This window comes from Meles meles, chromosome 11 (genome assembly GCF_922984935.1).
Source record: "Meles meles chromosome 11, mMelMel3.1 paternal haplotype, whole genome shotgun sequence".
Lineage (NCBI taxonomy): Eukaryota > Metazoa > Chordata > Mammalia > Carnivora > Mustelidae > Meles > Meles meles.
Window position 1 is genome coordinate 97,632,317 of NC_060076.1, and position 22,784 is coordinate 97,655,100.

At 47.9% G+C, this 22,784-nt stretch overlaps 2 protein-coding genes across 11 annotated transcripts in view; one reads left to right on the forward strand and one right to left on the reverse strand.

Moving 5' to 3' along the window:
• The window catches only part of AUH (AU RNA binding methylglutaconyl-CoA hydratase), a 138,264-nt gene extending 120,802 nt beyond the window's left edge, over positions 1–17,462 (reverse strand). For 3 of the 10 annotated variants that reach the window (XM_046021936.1, XM_046021934.1, XM_046021931.1), the window contains exons 1-3: positions 17,178–17,456; positions 10,109–10,176; positions 9,899–9,986 (exon numbers count right to left, since the gene is read on the reverse strand). In XM_046021936.1, coding sequence (XP_045877892.1) covers positions 9,899–9,986; positions 10,109–10,176; positions 17,178–17,433 — 412 coding nt within the window. In that variant the 5' untranslated portion in view covers positions 17,434–17,456. Of the gene's footprint in view, positions 1–9,898; positions 9,987–10,108; positions 10,177–17,177 lie in introns of all 10 variants that reach the window. The other 7 variants (XM_046021932.1, XM_046021935.1, XM_046021939.1 and 4 more) reach the window with 5 other exon arrangements.
• A 161-nt stretch (positions 17,463–17,623) lies between these two features.
• LOC123952635 (protein SPT2 homolog) lies at positions 17,624–21,292 on the forward strand. Its single transcript, XM_046021881.1, has 3 exons — positions 17,624–17,774; positions 17,862–18,131; positions 18,171–21,292. The coding sequence occupies exons 1-3, from the start codon at positions 17,624–17,626 to the stop codon at positions 18,536–18,538; spliced, it is 789 nt and encodes a 262-aa protein (XP_045877837.1). The 3' UTR covers positions 18,539–21,292.
• Positions 21,293–22,784: the final 1,492 nt, after the last annotated feature.

Genomic DNA, 22,784 nt, shown 5'->3' on the forward strand with positions numbered 1-22,784 from the left:
CTGCCTCAATGACCGAAACCCTTCCTCTCTTCCCCCCGGAACTCTCTGCTCGGAACCTCCCACCGTCCAGGCACCGCTCTGATAAAGGCCCACCCCAATCCCAAGGAATCGGCAGATCTGCAGGAGAAGCAGGCTGGTCACAAAATCACAGGCAAAAAATAAATTCCGGAACTGAAAAGTGCCAAGCAGCAGCTAAAATAGGAAACTGTGGAGGGTGGGGGGCAGGGCCACGAGGACAAGGGAACAGCTAAGGAGACGACATGGGTGCAAAGGTCTTTCCGAGCTAAGGGAACACGGAGTCTGGGAGGAGAATGAGCTCTGGCTAGCAGAGACCAAGGTGGAGAGAACATGAGGGAGGAAGGGGGCAGACGGGGCAGGGGAGGAGAGTAGCCAGACCTTACACACTTGTGTCCGTCTCCTACAAAGCACGGCCAGCTTCGGGGCATTATCCTCTGGTTTGAGGTCCGAAGTAGAAACTGCAGGCTCCTGAGAGGGTGAAATGTCGGGCCTTCCCCGATTCCTGGAGTGCACGGGCCCCTGCTCACCACCACTTTCCTGTACCACTAGGGCCTTCCCACCTTCCTCTCTCCTCCAGATCCCTGTCCTCCTGCCTTCCTTTTACACACCCTTGCCTTTGTGCCGCGCCCACCAGCTGACCCGGGATAATCTCCCCAGCTCCAGATCTTTAACTTATTCATAAGGATGACGTCCCTTGTGCCATACAAGGTGACATAGTTCTAGGTCCAGGGTTCAGGACATGGACAAGTTTGGGGGCCACCGCTCACCCACCACACACTTTACTTCTGAGACCGGCTGAAGCGGGGGAGTGAGGCGATTCTTCACATTAACCAACTGGGCTGCTCTGCTGGGCAACGCGCTGTAGCGGGGCAAGGGTGACAGAGGATAAACCAGCGGATCACCCCAACACGCACCTCCTATTTCCAAGAAGAAAACAGGATCCACAGAGCATAAAATATTACTTAGGACATTTTTTTAAAGATGTATTTATTTTAGAAATAGAGACAGAGAGCAGGGGAGAGGGAGAGAGAGATCTCCAACAGACTCCCCATTGAGTGCAGAGCCCAACGCAGGGCTCGATCGCAGGACCCTGAGAACTACGTGAGCTGAAATCAAGAGTCGGACATTCAACCAACTAAGCCACCCAGGCACCCCTTACTTAAGAAATATTTTTTTTTTAATGGAAATAGGATTAGAATGAATTTGCAACAGCCAACAATTATTACTTTCTCAGAAAGGCCGTGAGTACTCTGAGTTCTTTTTAATGGTATCTCTGGCATGTCCAAATGAAAAAATTAAAATTATTTATAATATTAAAAAAGGTTTAGGAAAGAAAAAAGGTTTAAAATCAATGATCTAAGCTTCTATCTTAAGAATCTAGAAAATAAGTAATAAATTAATACCAAAGCAAACAGAGGAAAGAAAAAAATGAACCAATGAAACCAAAAGCCAGTTCTTTGAAAAGATCAAGAAAAGTAACAAATGTTTTACCAGAATTTAAGGAAAAGACACAAACTAACAATATCAAAAATGGAAGATAGCTCCAAAAACTGAGTCAACATTAAAAAGATAAGGGAATATTATGAACTTTATGCCAGTAAATTTGAAAACTTAGATGAAACAGATAATTTCCTTAAAAGACACAAATTACCCAAACTTAGAAGAAGTGGGTAACTTGAATAGCCCTATATCTACAGAAAAGATTAAATTCACAGTTAAAAATCTTCCCACTGGACCCACATGGCTTTGTTGGTGAATTTTAACCAAACAACTACAGAAGAAATATCAGCAATTCTACACAACCTCTTCAGCAAAACAGAACCAAACTTGGAACACTTTCTGATTCATCTCATGAGACCAGCAATGCCCGGACACCAAAACCAGACACAGACGTTACAAGACAACGACACTTGAATTTCCCTCATGAACACAGCTGCAAAATTCCTCCACCAAATGTTCACATATCAAATCTAGCAACATGTAAAAGAGTAACACATCATGACCAAGAAGGGTTGTTTGACAGCTGAAAATCATTCCATAATTGCCATTTTTAAGAGACTCAGGGAAAAAAGATATAATCATCTTAAGAGACACAAAAGAAAGAAATCTGACAAAATTCAACACCTATTCGTGATTTAAAAAAATCCCCAGCAAACCAGGAACAGAATCTTTTACAACCTAATAAAAACATGTTTCTGAGAAAACCACAGCGAACAGTGTGCTTATTGGTGAAAGACCGAATGCCTTCCCTCTTCAGCAGTGAGAAGGCTAGGACGGACGCTCTCCTCAGCTTTATTCAACACTGTAAAGAAGATCCCAACTGATATAATGAGAAACAATAAAGGCCAACACACTAAAAAGGAAGAAGTAAAACTGGGTACAGATGACTACCTACAAAGAAAAATCCCAAGAAATCTACAAAAAAAAAAAAGATTCCCAGAACTAAAAAGTGAGTTTAATAAGTTAGGACACACGGTCCATATATGAAAATCAATTGTATTTCCACATGCCAGCAATAGAAAATCAAAAGTCTAAATTAGAAAATGCCACTTAGAGTAGATTAAAAAAACTATGAAATACTTAGGAATAAGTTTAGGAATAAATTTAACTAAATGTGTCCAAGATGTACACACAGTAACTGAGACCGAAGAGCAGACAGCCTGGGCATAACTCACACACACACATATTTTTCAGAAAGTCCTAAGATAATTCAACGGAGGACAAGTTACTCTTTTCAATAAATGCAGTTAGAAAAATTGGAATATGCATATGCAAGAATTTTTTTTAAAAAACCTACAATATAATACAAAATATATTTGGTCCTTTTCACAGGATCCTGGCATAGGGCTTTCAAAATCCTTGAACTATCCTGAGTGATAGAAGTGTTTTTTTATTTTTAATCATAACGAGCCCCTCTCAACCACCCTTAAGTTTACGCTAATGAGATGACCGTTGGGGGGCCTCTGAGTAGCTTCAGAACAGAGGCTCCTCACCAGGAAGACCAAGCCGTGAATGACCTATGGGGGTAGGATGGGGCCAGAGGCTGAGTTCAGTCACCAAAGGCCCGTGTTGTAATCAGTCATGGCTCTGTCACAGAACCTCCATAAAAACCCATAAACAATGGGGTTCAAGGGAGCTTTCGGGTTGTTGAACACGTGTTCACCATCCACCCTACTCTTGCCCTACCCATTTTACCTTGTTCCTGTTTTCTATCCTTTATAAAACTACTAATAGTAAGTAAAGCACTTTCCTGAGTCTGGGAGTCGATCTAGCAAATCTTATTCCTGACACCAATTGGCGGGGGGGGGGGGGGGGGGGGGGGGGGGCACAGGGCTCCACACCTATTGTCCAATTATCCACGCGAAAAGGGTGTCCAACAACTTAATTCAATCCTATGCTAACTCACAAAGTCAGCACAGACCCTGCAGATTAAAGGCTCAGGCCCATGAGCCTGCTTTCACTTCAGATGCCAGGCACTGGTCCCAGAAGGCACCCAAACATTTGGCTGGCCAGCTATAAATTCAAGGATTTCCACAAAGCCCTCATCGGGTTCAAGAATTCATTAGAATGACTCACAGAAGTTGGGAAACACTTCACTTAACATTTACCAGTTTATTAAAAGGATAAGACTCGGGCAGGAACTGCCACATTGAAGAGAGACAGAGAGCAAGGTAAGAGGATGCGGGGGACACAGAGCTTCCATGCCCTCTCTGGGCACAGCACCTTCCCAAAACACCAATGTGTTCAAGAACCCAAAAACTCCCCACCGTTTATGGGTTTTAACAGAGCTTGGATTACACAGGCACCAAATCCTTCGGTGACTGAACTCAATCTCCAGCCCCTCTCCCCTCCTCAGAAACTGGGGGAGTGGGACTGAGAGTTCTAACCCTTTAATCCCACGATGGAGTCTTCTGGCAACCCGCCCCCACCCTAAAGCTATCTAGGTACCCCAGCCCTGACTCAACTCTTTAGTACAAAAAAGCACTCTTATCACTCTGGAATTCCCTGGGTTTCAGGTGTTCTGTGCCAGGAATCTGGGGCAAAGACCAAATACATATTTTATTATACTACAATACCTAAATCTACATCTCACAATATATACAAAAATTAAGTCAGAATGCATCAAAGGTCTAAAGGTAAAACATAACAACTAAAAAAATTCTAGAAGACAACACAGTTTGACAAAGTCTGTGCTCTGGAATAAGAAAAGAGTTCTTAATTCACAAAGTAAGTACAAACCCCACAAAAGAATATACAAATGGATAAATAAAACTTCAAATAAAAACTTTCATTCTTCAAAATGAACTGTTAAGAAAAAGGCTAGTCATAGAATGGGAGAAAAACACTTAGGAAACATCATCAGATGAAAGACCTTGTACCAGGAATACGTAAAGTCTGTAACTCAGTAAGAAGACATCTGATAAAAACACGGGGAAAAGACTGAATAAACAGTTCACCACCAAAAAAAAAAAAAAAAAGACCAAAAGCACCAGAAAAGATGCTCAAAACCACTAGGTCTTAGACAGATAAAAAGCCACTCAGCATGCAGAATGAACACTGAGCCAACAGCACCCCCGCACCGCGTGACCCCACGCTCAGTGGTGGAAGCACACGCAACAGACCGCCTACAGCAGGGGTCCATTTAAACTGAGTGATCTCCACACCCGACACGGGGCTCAAACTCACCACCGCAAGCTCAAGAGTCACAAGCTGTTCGGACTGAGCCGGCCAGGCATCTCAGGAGACGATTTACAAGAGGAAAAACTGCAGTAAGAGCAAGGGAAGGAGCAGTTTAAGCGGCTAGAGTAGTGGACGGGGATGACTACAAATGAGCACAAGAAAGCTTTTCAAGTGATGAGCACCACTAGAGATCACTACTGAGATCGTGATCAAAATCTCAACACTCAGCAATTCCATACTCAGAATCGGTACATTTCTTCCAAGGTGTTATTTTACTAAGTAATCTCTACATCTACCATCGGGCTCAAATTCCCAGCCCTGAGATCAGGAGTGGCGAGCTCCTCACTCTGAGCTGGTCGGGCGCCCCTAGAATTGGTGCATTTTATTGCAAGAAATTCATACCTCAATAAAATAGATTATTTTAATTCAAAAAAATGACATATAACAAAAGAACCCTATGCTAAACTATTACAAATTTGTGGATATCTGTCCCTTCCCTTTCTTATCAAACTCCGCAAGGGACTAACATTTAAATACATTACTACAACTTAACCTGAGACTCCGGAATAAGACTGGAGAGAGAACTTAGTCAGCAGCCCCCATGTTCTATGGCATGACATCTGTCTTTCTGAACACTACACACAACATGCAACAAACCATGTTGAAATTTTAGTGAGAAGTTTTTAGTGAAATCATAATTTACTAGAATTCAAAAGCAGAAGCAAAACTACATTTACTTTAAAAAAAAAAACCCACACTATTATGTATAATTCGGTGAAACACTCAATTTAGAGTTCTGCAAACAAGAATCAATTACCAAGAATTGTTTATAATCTATTTTAGTAATTTCAAAGGAAAAAAATCCTTGTTCTCAGTACTTTCTCAAAACTTTCATTTCAAAAATTTGATGGCAAAAACAACACATATGTCCTTTGCTACTTAGTGCTGGAACACTAGAAGAACAAAAGTAAAAATCTAGGGTTACACATTTACATCGACTTCAGTAACCCAGCCAAAAGTACTTTTTCATAATTTCATTACAGGCAATATATTAAAATTGTGAAGTAGAATATTTCAGCTTTCCTCTGTGTGTGGATGTGAGTGTGTCTTTATGTGTGTAAGAAACAAGATAAAAGTTTTAAATGAATAAATAACATCTAGACCATGCAGGGAAAACAAGCCCACACTTTGGCCACAGCTTCACGATGAGCTGTGACTATGAAAACGACATGTCTTAGCAGTCCCGGAGAAATACAGGCAGGCCGTGAACCCAGAAGCAGTGTCTAACCTAAAAGGAAGAGTGCACTTTAGTGATTCCCAACCTGGGGTCATGCCTAGGTATGACATGGCATCTGAAAACATCCATGTCCACCCATGATAATTATGATTTCTTTTTCTGTAGCTAGGTATCAGTGTTAAGTATCAGAAAATTCACTTAAATACAGTGCTATACCCAGAATGGCATTTTGACATTGCCTATCTTCTCAATCGGCTAGGATATGTAAGTGCATGGAAATTTCAGAATTTAAGAAGACCTCATACTCCAAAAAATAGAAATCACGGTGCAGTTAAAAAACAAAACAAAAGAACCCTGCTCTAGGAGTCAAGAGAAGTATTCCAGCTAAGTCACGCTCTTTAACCAGGCCCTTAACCTCACAGGGATTCTGTACAATGAGAGCATCTGAATGGTTCTATGAGATCTTTTTATTTTAAAGCTTTTCCTCTCATATGTTGTAACAATAATTCAGAAACTCGGTCAATGTCACAATTTTAGGTACCTGGTGATTTTTTTCCCAAAATTATTTACTTTGTGTATCACTGGTTACTATAATTTATTACTAGAAGAGAATTATTTCACAGAAAGCATAGACACAGGGACAAGAAAGTAACACTCGGACTCCCGGGAGCACACAGCCCTTGTGCAGAGGCCTGCCGCTGTCCACACAGCCCTCTCTCAGCAGCACCTGTCTCCCACCCCGCCCCACCAGCGCACGCCGTCCTCTCCACCTTCTCACTCCGGAGAGTCCCTTAACGTCTGACTGGGTCAGCGTGCATATCTGTGTGCATCTGTATAATGAAATACTGGAAGGATAAAAATAATCTAATAAAAATTTCAACTTTTATTAGGAAAAGAATGAGCAGAAGAGTAGAAGCGGGACTTCTCTATTTGTATACATTTTAGACATTTTGTGTACACTTTGATCACCAATTTTTTAAAAAATAAAATTTGATTTTAAACATTTAAATGTAAGTGAAATATGGCTATTGATTTTAACTAGTACACTTAAAAGGCAAAGTAGGGGGTCACTCGGTCCAACCTTCAACACACTAGGGATCACTTTAATAGCGCTCCCTCATCTGCTTTCTGGCGTATTAGAAAAAGGATGTAAGAACGTTGGGACGCCTGGGTGGCTCAGAGGGTTGAAACTCTCTGCCTTCGGCTCAGGTCACGATCTCAGGGTCCTGGGATCGAGCCCCTCAATGGGCTCTCTGCTCAACGGGGAGGCTGCTTCCTCCTCTCTCTCTGCCTGCCTCTCTGCCTGCTTGTGATCTCTGTCTGTCAAATAAATAAATAAAATCTTAAAAAAAGAAGAAGAAGAATAAACCGAAGTCAGGAGCCAGAGCCGCTCTGAGTGAGCAGGAAGGCAGGCTGAGGTCACCGAGAAGCCGTGCAACATCCCAGCACTCCCTGAACCACAGCAGTTCAAAGCCTGATTAAGTTCAGCAACCACACGCCGAGTCCCTGTTCAGGCTGTGTTCCCAGAATACAAAAGATGACTTTTAAAGAAGAACAAAAAAGTTCCCGTCCTCAAGAAATCTGAGGCAAGACCACTTTACAAGCTCTAAGTTTCAGGAGACAGACAAGGCGCCGCTGGAACACAGATGGACACGCGGAGCATTCCGGGGCGGAAAGGGAAGGGGGAACCGGAGGAACCGGAGGCGCCGGAGGAACTAGGAGAGTAAGGAGCAGAAGCCGACACTGGGTTCGAATATGACCACCTCAGAACAGAAACTAAAGCTCTAACTACGTGACAGTGCGCATTCTTCAACAATCACACATGAGGCCTGGCGAAATTCAGATTTCTACACTGGTATGAACTACGAAAATTTTAAGTGCTCATTTTCCACTATGCAAAGGGATTTTATGAACTGCACTTAGAGTTAACGTGCACATACTAACAATGACAGGCCTACCCGACTGCCTCTTTCAAATGTATGTAAGGAAAACCTACCAGAGAAATTTGATAGAATGATTCCATTATATACACTGAGTTACTAACATAAATGACTTGCCCCAATTTTACTATAATTCAAACACTGATTTTAACAAAATCCAGTAACAAATCTCATGAGCTAAAGCAGATAGCAGAAGATGGTCCTGTCGTGCGGAAGTTACAAAGCAATGCGAGAGAGGAAATAACCCGATGGAGCCTCGGGAAACAGTATTCGAGGCCAATGTGTTCATCTGGGAAAAAGCATGTGGTCTATTACTTAATACATCCCCAAAAAGGCAACCTATAGAAAGGAGCTGTAAAGTGATCTAAAGCAGGCTTTCTCAGGGTACTGACAAGGGGGAGAAGCAAAACACACAGGCAGCAAAGGGACGGGGAAAATAAGAACTCTCCTAGGAGTTGCCCTGCTCCCGTCAGCCAGCGGGGAACCCATGGAAGGCAGGAAGGCCGGCGGGCTCAGGCATGCTGAATTCTGAAACGCTGTTCTGCCTTCACCGGATCACTGTCACTCCGCAGAGATTCAGGTCCCTGGGTTTTCCTTCAAGGCCCCAGTGCTCTATGTCCTTCTTCCCCACAAGCCCCTGAGCAGCCCTCCGAGGCCATTGGTCGTGGGCTGGACTCCGTCGCCTGGAGATGCAGTCTCCTGGTCCTACAGTCACAGATACAAGAATCCTAACTCTAACTCTCTCCGTGTAAATTCTCCACTCTGTTTAGCAACAACGGAAATGTACGTAAAGCCGGTGTAAGAACTGCTAAGAGCCATCGCTGAGCGCCGCATGTGCAGTACCGGACCGGTCCTAGGCCTCCGACAGCGCTGCCAGGCGAGCGGCCTTCTCTGCCTGCGAGGGGAGCGGGGGAAGCAGAGGCTCTACCACAAAAGGCCTTCATCCCGCAGCTGAGGAGGATAATCCCACTCTCTCCGATTACCCAACTGGAGTGAAAACTAGTCTTTTCGGGCATGCTACGGTACACTGAAAGCCAAAATATAACTCATTTACACCCAGTGCTTCTTAAATACCACAAAATTCTGCAGTATTTTAAGGTGGAAGCCACAGAGGCTGAACCCTGACGGACTGAGGGCTCTTGAGAAAGAAACTGAAACCTGTCGCCCACAATAAAGACACTCTCCACACTTCCCGTCATTCTCGGCATGATTCTGGTTTTACTCTAAAGCTTTAATAGATACTTGTTTAATGAATAAAATACTACGTGCCGTTCCCTCGAATGTCTAATTGCCTGACGGGGATTATCTCATTTATATTTTTACTGAAAAAAAAATGTTTACGCTTCAGCCGACTTCTACTTTGATTTGGAAATAACGACGATACTGTGGGTATCAACATTTACCTTCCTCATCTACATTTTTTACTTGTTTTACTATTTTACTGGTTGAAACAGATTTATTCAATCTCATGGCATCGAAACAATTATAAAAGGAAAAGGCAAGACAACGTAATCTTCAGCTTTTGGTGACACGGCACCATCGGGGGAATCTAGTTTTCGCTGCTGTAGACGCCAACTAAAAGTGCAGTCCGTACACACATCACATGCTTGCGCAGGGGCGACTACAAACAAGGTCCACAGCAAATGTCCACGCCCCACTCTTTTCACGGAGGGGGGGTGCCTACTGCTGGGCAATCAACGTCTTTCATGAGCAAATACGTACAGAGCACACGTTCCAGGTAGAAGACTCACCTCGTCCTCCCACCTCATCCTTCATAAAGAGTCTACGTGCACTCCCAACATTTTAGCGGCTCAAATTATTTCTTCCACGTACGAATCAATCAACAGAAAGTTCCTTAACTAATAGAAAGCGTTTTTTTTTTCTTGTAAAACAGTAAAAAAACAGACAAAGAAAATGCTTGTAATGGAATTCAAATCACAGAACACTTTATAATGGAAAACAGGCTATCAGGGAGGAAAACTTAAACTACAGTTCAACGTCATAATAAAACTTATTTACATACCAGCACAGAATATCCCTGGGACTTCACTCCTGACTATTATGGTCCGCACTTTCTTATCAGATTTTAAAGCATCCACAGCTTTTGAGAGCTAAACAGATAAAGGGGAGGGTAAGGAGGGAAAAAAAAGAAAAGAGGAAAAAATCACTTTTCAGATTGATGTCAACATTGTGTCTTAACATTAGAAACAAACAACTTAATCTTTATACTCACCATTTTTACCAGATTTTTACTGAATGAATTTTTGGCATAAGCTCGGTTTATTCCCAGCACCACAATTCCTAGTGAAAAACAAAACAAAACGGCACAAGCATCTGAGTTAGTGAGTACTCGGGGTACAACTCCCACACACATAGCTGGTAACTTGGGACTTGGGAAATCTGCCCCTTTCTTAAGGTTCATGCCAAGAGCTTTGTCCTTATTTTCATGTTTACCCTCCTGCTCAACATAAGCATATTTCAAACAATGCAGTCTACGTAATACATCTGTCCAAGCGATCTGGTGCTCCATCCACACCTCCTCCTCCTACTAGAAAACACCTCTATTAACATCCTGTCTCTTGCCCTTTAGCTCTTCCTAAGCACCACCAAGGTAAGCTGGCACATTTTACTAGAGGTACTTATTAGTGAAATTCTCAATTACAGAATACTATTTAAAATGTGGTTTCATCATCTTCTAGCACATACAGAAGTAACAGCCAGCAGAGCCTGATCCCAGGCGAGCCTCGTGGGACCGGCTTTTCCGCAGACGTCAAGAGTTAGTATACCATTCACTCTTTCCGCCATACCACATAATTCTCAATATTTCCATCCCAAGTTTCTCTGCTGACTCTGTTTGACCCACTTAACCTGAAGGCACTTCCATTTAGGCTGAGTCCAACAAGTGATTCAACCTCAGTCTCTAACAGCAAAGTTCATTCTTTCTCCCATGAAGCCCAGTTCTCCCTCCTCACTCCCCTCATTCTATAAAGAACCCACCATCGCATTCCAAGTGCTCAGTCCAATGATCAATTTTCCAAAAACAATTATGGACAGAATCCGCCCCTCCATAAATTCCTTTCCTTGTCTCCAAAACATGTGCATACAAAGACCTTGGCATGATATTCAAAGCCCTATATGACCTGCACTTGACCTTGCGTATCCCCTGAGTAAACACAACTTTTCCCAGTGTAGGAAAATGCCTTCCACCTCCTTGGGGCTAGGGGTGGGTACGATCCTTATTGAAACTGAGTTAAACTGAAGACAACAAAATGAATGCATGCCTTCTCTATGCAAGAAACTGCAAACCTATTTTCAAAGATAGTACAGAGATAAACTTCAGCTCACAATAAATTTTCAAGAATTCCAAATGATCTCAGCATGGAGAAAATCATGAAGAACTCGTATCTAGGGACGCCTGGGTGGCTCAGTGGGTTAAGCGACTGCCTTTGGCTCAGGGCATGATCCCAGGGTCCTGGGATGGAGCCCCACACCGGCTCACTGCTCAGTGGGGAGCCTGTTTCTCCCTCTCCCTCTGCTGCTCCCCCTGCTTGTGCGCTCTCACTCTCTCGCTTGCTCTCACTCTATCTCAAATAAATAAACAAAATCTTTTAAAAAATAAATAAGAATTAAAAAAAGAAAAAGAAGAAGAACTACCACCAGCAGCAGCAGCAGCTCTATCTAGAGCAGGCTCTGCACTGAGCCCCAACAAGGACGGCGCGGTCACTGGCAGAGCGCTGGAGGATACGCCAGACAGGCTCCCAGGGCTTCACGAAGCCGAGACCCTCCCAGCAGCCTAGTGAACAGGCACCCCCAGAGTGTGCATTCTTAATTTTAAAGATGCTCCTAAAAATACTGTCTCTATTAACCACCCAGCCAAAACACTAATACCTCTTTGTTCACAATAGCAGACGTTAATGGTATGAAAAGCATCTTGGAAGGCATTTGGAAAATGTAAAGAAACATCCTGTAACTGTCACCAGGTGGAATCCAGGGTTTGCAGGCCTGAAGCTTGTAAAATCTAGGGAGCCCTTGTAAGTGAAAGAATACAAAATCACACAGAGAACCAGGGACACATATAAACATTAAAACCTTCAGCATTTTAAAAACTTGAGAACTACTACATTTTCTTTCCAATTATGTATATGACCTACACACTACCTTCCCTACATCTTTCAATTTTTATATTTATCAGTAACTCTGAAAAAATATACAAAACTAATCAAATGGAATTGTAAGGAACCCCAAGGGGTCAAAATCTTGAAAAAGAAAGATGGAAGTCGTAATTGAAGGGCTCAAGACACTTCCTAATGTCAAAACTTACTACAAAGCTACAGTAAAAGCAGTGTGGTACTGGCACAAAGACAGACAGACCGACCAATGGAACTGGGAGTCCAGAAACAAGCACCTACTCTCTGGCCAACTGGCTTTCAAAAAAGATACTGAGACCATTCAGTGCTAAAAAATAGACTTTTCAATAAACAGGGGTGGGACAATTGGAGATTAACCATCACAGAATGAAACTGGACCGTCCCCCGCACACCATATATGAAAATGATCTCAAAATGGATCTTAGTCACACAATGGATCTAAAACTTTAGATATAAATCTTCACGACCTTGGATTAGGCGACAGAGTCTTAAACATAATAACAAAAGAACAAGCAACAAAAGAAAAAAACGTAATTCATTAAAACTGCCCAGTGAAAACAAAAACAAAACAAAACAAACAACAACTCATACAACAGAAAGTATTTGCAAATCATACATCTGACCGAGGGTTAATATCCAGATTATAAAAGCATTTTTACTACCCACTACAAAAGGACAAACGACCAGAATGAAAAATGGGCAGGTTTAAACAGCTTTCTCTGAAGGAGATAGACGAATGGCCAGCAAGCACATGAAGTCCTGCTCCACGTCGTCTGTTAGCAGGGCGACGCACACCAACACCACCGCGAGTCCCCACCTACGGCCAGCAGGACAGCTGTAAGAACACCCAATGGAAACAAGCGTTGGCGAGCAGCGGGAGAAACAGGAACCCTCACGCACTGTTGGTGAAGATGTTAAGATGGTGCAGCGGTGGAAACCGCTTCGGTGGGTCTTCCAGAAACTAAACATAAAGTCACCACATGACCACTGATTCCAACCCTAGGTATCTACCCAAGAGAAATGAACACGTATGTGCAAACAAGTAATTCTAGTGTTCAGCAGCATTACTCATAATATCCGAAAAATAGAAACAAAATGTGGTATAACCATACAGTGCAATAAAAAACGGGAGCAGTGAACATAATTATCATTCACAATACGTGCTCAGGAGATGTTTAAAGTGCTAACCTTTGACGGTAGGGCCTGAAAATGAAAAGCTGGCACCATTCCACCATGCTTATTTTGTTTAATCTTGCCATGTGCAAATGTAATATTTTTAATTTAGAAATTCTATAAACTTGAATAATTTACTATTACTACAAAATAACATGTACTGCACAAAGTGCTGAAAACCAGGAACAGATTAACTAATAAACCACGTGCAGACCCAGGTTCTTCAAAATACACCATTGAGGGGCACCTGGGTGGCTCAGTGGGTTGGTTCTCTGCCTTCAGCTTGGGTCATGATCTCAGGGTCCTGGGTTCGAGCCCCGCATCAGGCTCACTGCTCAGCGGGGAGCCTGCTTCCCCTTCTCTCTCTGTCTGCCTCTCTGCCTGCTTGTGATTTCTGTCTGTCAAATAAATAAATAAAATCTTTAAAAACAAAAAAACAAAATACACCATTGAAAAACTGAAAACATAACCCACAAAATGGTGAGAAATTTTTTTGCAAATCATAGATCTGATAAGGGACTTGCATCCAGAATATATTTAAAAAAAAAAAAACTCTTACAACTCAACAATAAAAAGACACACCCAGTTAAAAAAAAAAATGGGCAAAGACTGTGAGAAGACACTTCTGCAGAGAAGACAGAGGCTACATCATTAACCATCGGGAAGTCCGAAACAAAGTCACACGGAGACACCACCTCTCAAGCAGCGGGACGACTAGAACCAAAAACACGAACGCGAACAAGCACGGGTCAGGACGCATGGAAACCAGAGCCCCCACACCTCCCTGCGGGGACTGTGAAATGCCGTAGCCGCCCTGGAGAAGTGTGGCAGCTCCGCGAAATGTTCACCATACAATTACCACGGAACCAGCAATTCCACTACACGGAAGTGAAAGGAAACGTCCACAAAAATTCACATGAATTGTTCACAGTATCCAAAAAGTGGCAACGACCCAATTGTGTGTGAAGGATGAACAAAGCGTGTCCTGCTCCATCCAAACACCGTCCTGTTACCCGACGCCGAAACGGAAGGACGCGCCGACACCCGCTCCAGCACAGATGGGCCCTGCCGACACACGGTGACCGGAAACCGCCACCGAAGCCCACGTCTACGACTTCGTCATGCGCAGCGTCCAGCAGCGACACCGCTGCACGGAAAATAGACACATGGGCCCAACTTTGCGGGGAGGGGCGTGTGAGAATGGGGAGTCATGACTACAGAAAACAGGGTTTCTGTCCGGACTGATAAATCCAACTTTGTTCCGAAGCTGGGCTGTGGTAACGGCGGCACAACTCTCTCCACATACTAAAATCAATGATGAGTTTCGAATTTTATGGTATGTGAATTACAGATCAACAAAGATTTAAACATACATACATCTTGGAGCACCCGGGGGCTCAGTGGGTTAAGCATTGGACTTCGGCTCAGGTCCTCATCCTGAGGTCTTTGGCTAGGAGTCTGCTTGTCCCTCCCCTCTCCCCTGCCAGTGCTCTCCCTAGCACACACGCTCATATAAATAAACGGAATCTTAAACATATATATACTTTAATATATATTTTTGTAAATATAATTCCCATGCCATAAAATGTATGAAAATGCGTTGTCAAAAACATGAGAAAATAAATAAATAAAAATAAAAACATGAGAAAAATATATGAAAGAAATCAATCTGCTGAAAACGAAAAGCAGGCCGATGTCGGAAGACCAGCTGGCAGAACCCCAGTGACAGTCCCCTTGGAGACGGTGCTGGCTAGGACCAGAGTGGTGTCGGCAAAGAACTCAGAGGACAGTGGGAAGAGTTCAGAGACAATCGGGAAATCCTGATAAGCTGGTCGTGAACTATAAGCAAGGAGCAGGTATCCAGAACGACTTGCATAAAGGCCTCGCTTATTTGCTCTTTCCGCCAGCAGTTTTCCTAACATGGTTCACAAAGATGATCTCTGGAATGGGTCACGATTGTGAGTGGAAGCCCGAGGACTGGGAGAAGTCACTGCATCCTGGGAGGTGCCTGCGAAAGGACACAGAGGAGCGGCAAAGGTGGGAGGGAGACTGGAGGCTCTCCCTGCAGGCAACAGGGAGCCACTGGCAGTTTCCAAGTGGGCAGAGCAGTCGTTCTCGGCCTTGAGAAAAGGCAACCCCAGGACAAGTGTGAACAATCAACTGGGAAGGATGACTGGTGAGCAGTCAACCTGTGAGGGAGAGACCGTGGTGAACCACGGGCAGCGCTGCTGCCCGACAACCGGAGGTCAGACGAGAAAGCAAGAAATACCTGCCACAGAACCCGGGTCGGCCAACTGCGTCTCCTCCACACATCACGGATACCGACCCCGACAACGGACGAAGGCCAGTGCATTCTACAGGGACTCGCTTCCAGCAGCCTCAAGGGGCCCACAGGGTAAACAGCAGTTTGGGGCTCCTCTGACCCGCCCCTGAGAAAACTCTCGGACTCTCTTACTCCTTGCTGGCTGCTGAGATGCTCCAACTTTGGACTGGACTGGCCTCTACGGAAGCAAAGCCATCAGAGAAACCCCTCGACCTGCAGACTCCTTCGCACGCCTTATTGCTGCTTCACTAGAAACCAAAGCATTTGTGTGGGCCAAGCCTAAGCTGGCCCTCAAAGGAAGCCGAATCAAGTTTGTTGAGGAGCCATGACTTCCGAAAGGGGGTTTAACTTTCAAGGTGACTGTGTGTGGATTTACTGAATGGTCTTGCATGCTTTACTTTCTTCTCTATGATCCATTTGGATCCTAACCTCAGGACGATCCAGACCGTTTGTGAAATTCTACCTCAATCTGTACTCCTTTCAGTCATGGGGACCGAGATCACGGAGTATGGTACGTATGGCTCCCTGCGCCTGCAATCTCCGTGCCTGAGCGCTGCGGGGACACCTGACCGACACCCCAGCAAGACCAAGCTTACCCAAAACGGCTTCCAATCACTCCCGAGTCCACTTTCCAGCTGAATTTCCAGTGCTCCGCCTGGCATGCCACACTGCAGCCCGCACGCCCTACAGGACGTCCCGAGAACACGCCCGCTCCAGACCCACACCCCGACCAGGTCGCAGCGGTCCACCGGCGCGCCCCGGGCCAGCGAGCGGGAGTCCGGACTGGCGTCCGCACCTGGCGCTCGCGGAAGCCCCGCGATGGCGGCCTGGTTCCTCCTGCCACGCACACCCTGACGCGGAGGCCCGAGGCCGTGGGCCCGGGAACCCTCGCTGCTCCCACCGGCGCTGCGGGGAACGAACGCCGGGGAAGCCAAACCCTGAGTCCGCCTCCGACTGCCCCGCACAACTGGCGCTGTTCCCGGCCTCGCTCTCAGCAAGCCCCCAGGGCCCTGCGGCGCCCCGTCATCGGAAGCGCGAAGGCAGCCGTCGCCACTTGCTCCCGCTGTCCTGCTCGGCGGAGGGCAGGTGCTCGGGAACCCCGCGTCCCGGTTAGCGGCCGGGGGTCCGTCCTACCTGTCCCGACCCGCGGGCGAGCGCAGGGAACTGGGCTCCAGCACGACCCTCGGGCCGCCGGCGCCCGCCTCCTCCCCCGCAGGCGGCTCAGGGCACGGACCGCAGCACGCACAAGGGCGCCCGGAGCGCGGCGCGGGCGCGGACACAAAGGCTCGCCCAGGACGGCTTCGGGGAGCCGGAGCGGCGCCCCCACACCCACGAACTTTCGGAAACGCGCGGCTCTCACGGCGCGGTCTCCGGGCGACGGCGTCTCGCTGCGGCTGCCGAGGCCCCGCCGGTCCCCGCCGACGACGGCACGCGACGGAGCAGCACCGCACGCGGCCGGCGACCTCGGCCCGGCCGGAGACCTCCGCGCGGGCGCCGGGGCCGCTCCCAGGCCGCTCCCGACGCTCCCTCCGGCTCCGAAGGCGCCAAGCGCGAGCGCAGGGCCGGTGGGGGCCGGCGGGGGCTCCGGCCGGGCCGCCCGCCGACACGGCCGTCGGCCGCGACCCCTCCCCGGGCCCGCGGCCGCCCGCGCCCCTCACCTCGGTTCTCCTCCTCCAGGTAGCGCACCCGCAGCTCGTCCTCCGCCTTCACGTCAGAGCTGTAGCCCCTCCGCGGGGCCGAGCCCCCGGCCGCGGGCGCCCAGCCCCGCGCCCACATCGCCGGCGCGACCCGCGCGCCCCTCAAGGAGCCGGGCAGCCTCCACCCGGGGCCCAGCCGCGCGCAGCAAGCGGCCGCCAAGCGAGCGGGACCGGCCCGCAAAGTGCCCAAGGCCCCGGGCGCCGCCGCCGCCGCCATCTTGTCTGTTTACGGCGTGCGCCTGCGGCGGCTGCCCCGCCCCCGCCGCGCGACGCCGCCGCGCTCACGCCGCCGGGCACGCCCACGTCCCGCCCCCGGGGCCCGCCCCTCGCCGCCTCGCCCCGCCCCGGCCCGGGGACGCCGCGCTCCCACGGCCACTCTCCCCCGCCTCGCCTGCCCGGCGTCCGGGATGGAGCGTCGTCCGGCGGAGGCCGGAGCCGGCAGCGGTCGCCGGCTGAGCGAAGCTAAGGGGGTCTGTCCGGGAAGAACTCCCGCTCTCCCTAGGACACGCCCTGGGGCCCGTGAGAGCGGCAAACGGGAGCTGCAGCGTCCGGTCGCAGGTTCCCGGGCTGGTGGCAGCGGCGCAAGGGCCTCCCGGTTATCCGCGCGCCCGCGAGCCGCAGCTCGTCCGGACACGAGCCCGTGAGCGCGCGGCGTGCGGGCGGGGAAGGGCGGGAAAGCTGCGGGCCCCGCCCACCCGCGGCAGGTGCAGCGCCTGCCCGAGGCCCTGCTGAGGCCCCGAGCGACCGGCGGGCCGGGGGGTGCGCGCTCATCGGCGCGCTCGGCCGCGTCCCCGCCGGTCCTCACCGCGTCCCGCCGGCCGCCGCGGTCGTGGGTCCCGCGGGAGCGCGGCTCGGACTCGCTCCCGCCGCGCGCGCTGCAGGCGCCGGTCCGCCCCGGAGCCGACCTGTCCTCGGCGGAACCCGGCGCCGTCCGCAGCGCAGGGGGAGGCCCGGGCGCGCGACCGCGTGCGCCGTGCAAGCGTCCTGGGGCCGGTCGTTGCGTGCTCCGCGCGGAGCCGCTCGTGCCGCTTGCCTGGAGTCTGGGGCCCGGAAAACCTTCGTCCTGTGCCTGTCGTTGCCCCTTTGCCGACCCCCACGTTCACGTCGATGCCGGGACACTCGAGGACGTCGTTCCTGGCGCGGCCGCGGCAGAACCCCGCGTTCCCGAGCGGATGGTTGTGCTCGGGCCCAAGTGCAGGCTGCGGGACGCCGAACCGTGCTGTGAGCCCGCCCCGGCTTCAGGGGTGCGACGGGCAGGGCGGCGCAGGGCCGGTGGCCACCGCCTTGCCGCGAGCTTTCCAGCGCGGGCACCTGCCGAATAAGGATGCGCTACTCCTGGACCTCCTAGGACGCTTTGTAAAAGATTAAACAACAAAACTTTTGGCGCAGTACTGGGACTCCAAATAAACACTAAGAGACGCAAGCAGGTACGGAGTACTGTTGGGTTGCTTTACAGAGTCTGTAACCCGTCTTTTGCCACAACAAATGAATCCAGTCACAGAAATCATCCGGAAGATTTTACTGGAGAGCCGAGAATGGGGCACGACTCAATGGCCGCAACCACACCACGCAGGGAACACTGCCCTAGTCTGGGGGTTGTGACGAGGTTGGTGGTGACAGATCGTAGCTATGCTTGTGTGGGCAGGCTGTGGGTATAGGGGAGGTCAGTCACTGGGTGCACACCTGAAACATGTAACTTTGTGTGTCGACTATACTGAGAAAAGTTTTTTTAATAAAAAAAAGGACACTACGTAAGTTTGAAAATACGTTCAACTTTATGAAAATTTCTAAATTATCTAAGTACACATTCTGTACTAAGTTTTTAATAGGGTCAGAAGAGAGACATTCAGAAATTTGTTCGGGAACCATCAAAAAAGCAAAGAATGTCGGAAAAATACAAATTATTTGTAAAGTGCCAAAGTTTCGTATTTTAACAAACTGAAAAAGGCAAGCAAAAGATAATACAACCTCAGAAAACACGTGTGGTTGATTAGGAGAATGCAGAAAGACGATCATAGATTGGTTATATGAGAAAGCAGATGAAGAAGGACAGCCCCTGGTTTTGATGGGACAGAGCAGCATAGAGACGCTAGCTCCTTCCTTAGTAATTTTAACTCTGGCTCTTCCTGCAAGACAGTCATGAGGATACCCTATTCTGTGAAACGGACTCTTACAAGTCAATGCAGATAGCACATGTCGCCGTGAGCATTACAGCGGGTCAGCTCAGACAGACGTGGCTTTGGATCCCAGCTCGATGATCGCTCCACTTTGAGACAGCCGCGAGTTAACACAGATACTCCATGCTTCCATTTCTCCATTTGCAAGAGAACCAGCACCGTGTCTATTTCCCCTCACGAGTTCTTTGGCCTCAGTTTCCTCATCTGTAAAATGGAAGGGATTACGCCCATTGTGCAGGGTTCATGAAATAAGCATGTAAGGCACTTGCCACCAGGAAATGAGAACAGAATAGGAGATGTTAACTACCACTAATCAACTTCCTTCTCAGTCCACTTCAGACGTTTAGACACGTTATTTTACTTAATGTCCTGATGACTTTGAAGTTGGTACAATTATCCCCGTTTTGCAGATGAGGGCACTGAGGTTATGTTACTTATCAAATCCTGCGGCTAGTACGTCATGACGCTGGAATTTGAACTTTGGTATATCTGCCTCCAGTCCCCATCTCCGTAATCACTGATGTGCGCAGCCTCCGTAATGTTAAGGTGTCCCATAAAATTTAATTCCCTTTTGTTCCTTTGTACTTTTCCATAGAAGATGTACGCCAGGAGCAGAGTGTGAGCCGGAACAACGAGTATCAGTTTGGGAGAGGAAGGTAGGGCTGGTGTTTGGGGGTATTCTGTTACTAGTACTACTGTCTGTCTATAGGACTTTGCCTATAGGATCTACCTTCAGCCAGCTCTCAGCTGCCACTCTTTTTGATTTGCCACACCCCGGACGTTTGTCTCCCGCTTACTTCTATACCATGTTAAATGTGTGTGAGTGATACAGGAGGGCAGCCCTCAGTGGCAGAGGCCGTCCCCGTGAGCACAGCTAACTGCACAGAACCTGCAGGAGAACACAGGTGTCCCGGGCAAACTGAACCACTTGCCAGCACGTTATCAAGCACACGGGGGAGACAAAACCGGCTTAGCAAATGCTGTGTGAAGAATGAAGCAGAACTGTCCGGACTTTTCTGAAGATGGAAGCATAGTCTTAAAACTATCTTGCCTGAAACAGTAGGCAGGAAAGTGGGATCTTAGCGTAAAGTCTGGGCCCCTGGACCTGAGAGACCCGTGGACGTGACGGCTGGGACAAGAGACAGGGTTAACAGTCCCGGTATATAAGATGGCTCCGCCGTCTTCAACATGGGTCGTCCGTCTCCGGGTCTCGAGTGGCCGCTCCCTGCCACCAGCAGGACAGAGGAGGGGGTACCCAGCTCTAGAATGGGCACGCGTCCCTTCTGCTTCCCTCGGGCTACACCAGGAAGCAAAGGGGGCCTAAAAATGTATCCTTGTGCGGGGCGATATGTACCAGCTTCGATGCTATTGCCGCATGCAAAGGTAGCAATTACAGATCGTCAGGAACCCAATCTGCCTACACTCTCTGGATTCTTTACTCTTAAACCCAAATTTCCGTGAATCCTGAGAGACAGGTTCACAGCCCTGAAACGTGGTAGGTTTCACAAGAAACAGCTGGAAGACTTTTGTCCACGTGAGCTACCTGGAAACAATTGCTGTTCTATCTTCAGCAGTAAGGAGGCAGCGTAAAGATAAGCAGAGGACGTTGTGTATGCGCTCACAGCCTGTTGAGTCCATGAGGCTCTGCTCACACAGTGACGCAGGGATGCTCTCAGTCTGCACGTTCTACAGTACACAACTATGGGAAACTGTTTCACAATGGCAGGTGCTCATAGGTAGCAGTAAGAAAGTGATAGAAAAAAATATATAATTGTCTTCAACTTGAGGTATTTGTGTAATTTTGAATACAAAGCTCTTTAAGTATTACATAGGCATTTTGAGTATCTGTTACTTTAAGGCACAAAACAATGGTCACAATACATTTCAAGAGGGGTGCAAAGTTTCACTCATGCTTTAGTCCCAAAATAAAAACCAAAACAATAGCCCCTTTGAATTTCTTTGAGTCTCTTTTTAATGCTTTGAAATAGGCTTCTTTCTCAAGTGTTCTCTAAGCCTTCAGAGTGGATTTCCTCTCCAGAAGCATCTCACTTTCCAACCAACCTGAGTACTCACCTCATAGTTGGGGGTGGGTTGAATGGCAAACCCAGGAAAGCCCATGTCCAGAGTCTGGGAGGGTTCCAGCAAGCCCCGCCCAGGGACACTGTCCCCACAGAGAAGGTACAACAGAGAACACCCTCTGAGGAAGCCTCTTGACTGGCCACTGCACTCTTCCCCCGCTGAGATGTTGTAGGTGCCATTTCTAAGCAGCAGCCATGACTACATGTGCCTGTGAGCTCCCTCTACCTACAAGGCAAAAGGTAAGTGTTGCACAAACAGGAACCCGAGGCTTTAAATTACTGAGAGTTCCATGACTAGACTTTGCAGAGCAGAGTCTCAAACACTCAACTCCACAATCTAAGTTACTATTACTTTGTATTGCCTGCTTCTCTCGGGTGCTCATCGGGGCTCTGCCCTACCCATTGCCACCCCCACTCCCTGCTGTGGGGACTTGACCACTCTCTTCTCCTACCCGCTCATTTGGAAACTTCTCCTTCTGCGTCAGATCCTCTGTGGTCAGGATTTCCCAGATGCTGCCTCTTCCTCCTGCCTGCCCCGTAGTTGCCGGTTGTGTGTGCTCCTGTGCACACAAACATACATGCACACGTTCTCTAGGCTCTGAAGGCACATGCCACCATTGTCTAGGGGGATGGGAGGGATGGCAGGGATGGAAATGTTAGGGGATGATAGGTAGGGGATATGTAGCCCCATTTGGGGTGAGGGAGATGTCCTAAAATCGACTGCTGATGTTTGCATGCCTCTGAGAATACACCAAAAACCACTGCATTGTACATTTTAAATGGATGAATTGTATGGCATGTGGAATTACATTTCAATAAAAAGAGGAGGTGGATTAGGGGTTCTAGAAGATAGGCTGATTCTATATCTGAGACAGAGAAAACACAAGGCAAGGCCATAATATGTTGTCCCAGGATGCAGTGAGGTGCTCAAAGACTGGCAGAGGTGAGAGAGACGTGGATTGAAAGAGATCTCTCTGGCCAAATCTGGGACAAGGGGAGCATCAATAGGAATAATGCCAGTAATGGATATTAATGATTAGAATTTCTTTTTAAGTCAGTAAACAATTAAGTGAATGTCTGGTAAGTGGTGTGTGAGACTACAGATAAGCCAACCAGAGGTTGTGATAGGATTACCCATGGGATAAGGGAATTGCACTGAAGACATCCATGTAAACTCATGCTTAGTTTAGTATGGATGCAGAGGGTTACATACAGAAAGAGATAAGTGCATATCCATTGGTTAGTATGTACACTTAAAACATGTCCTTGCCCCCAGTTGTGATGACTCAGAAGCAATGGTAGCCCAGTAGCAA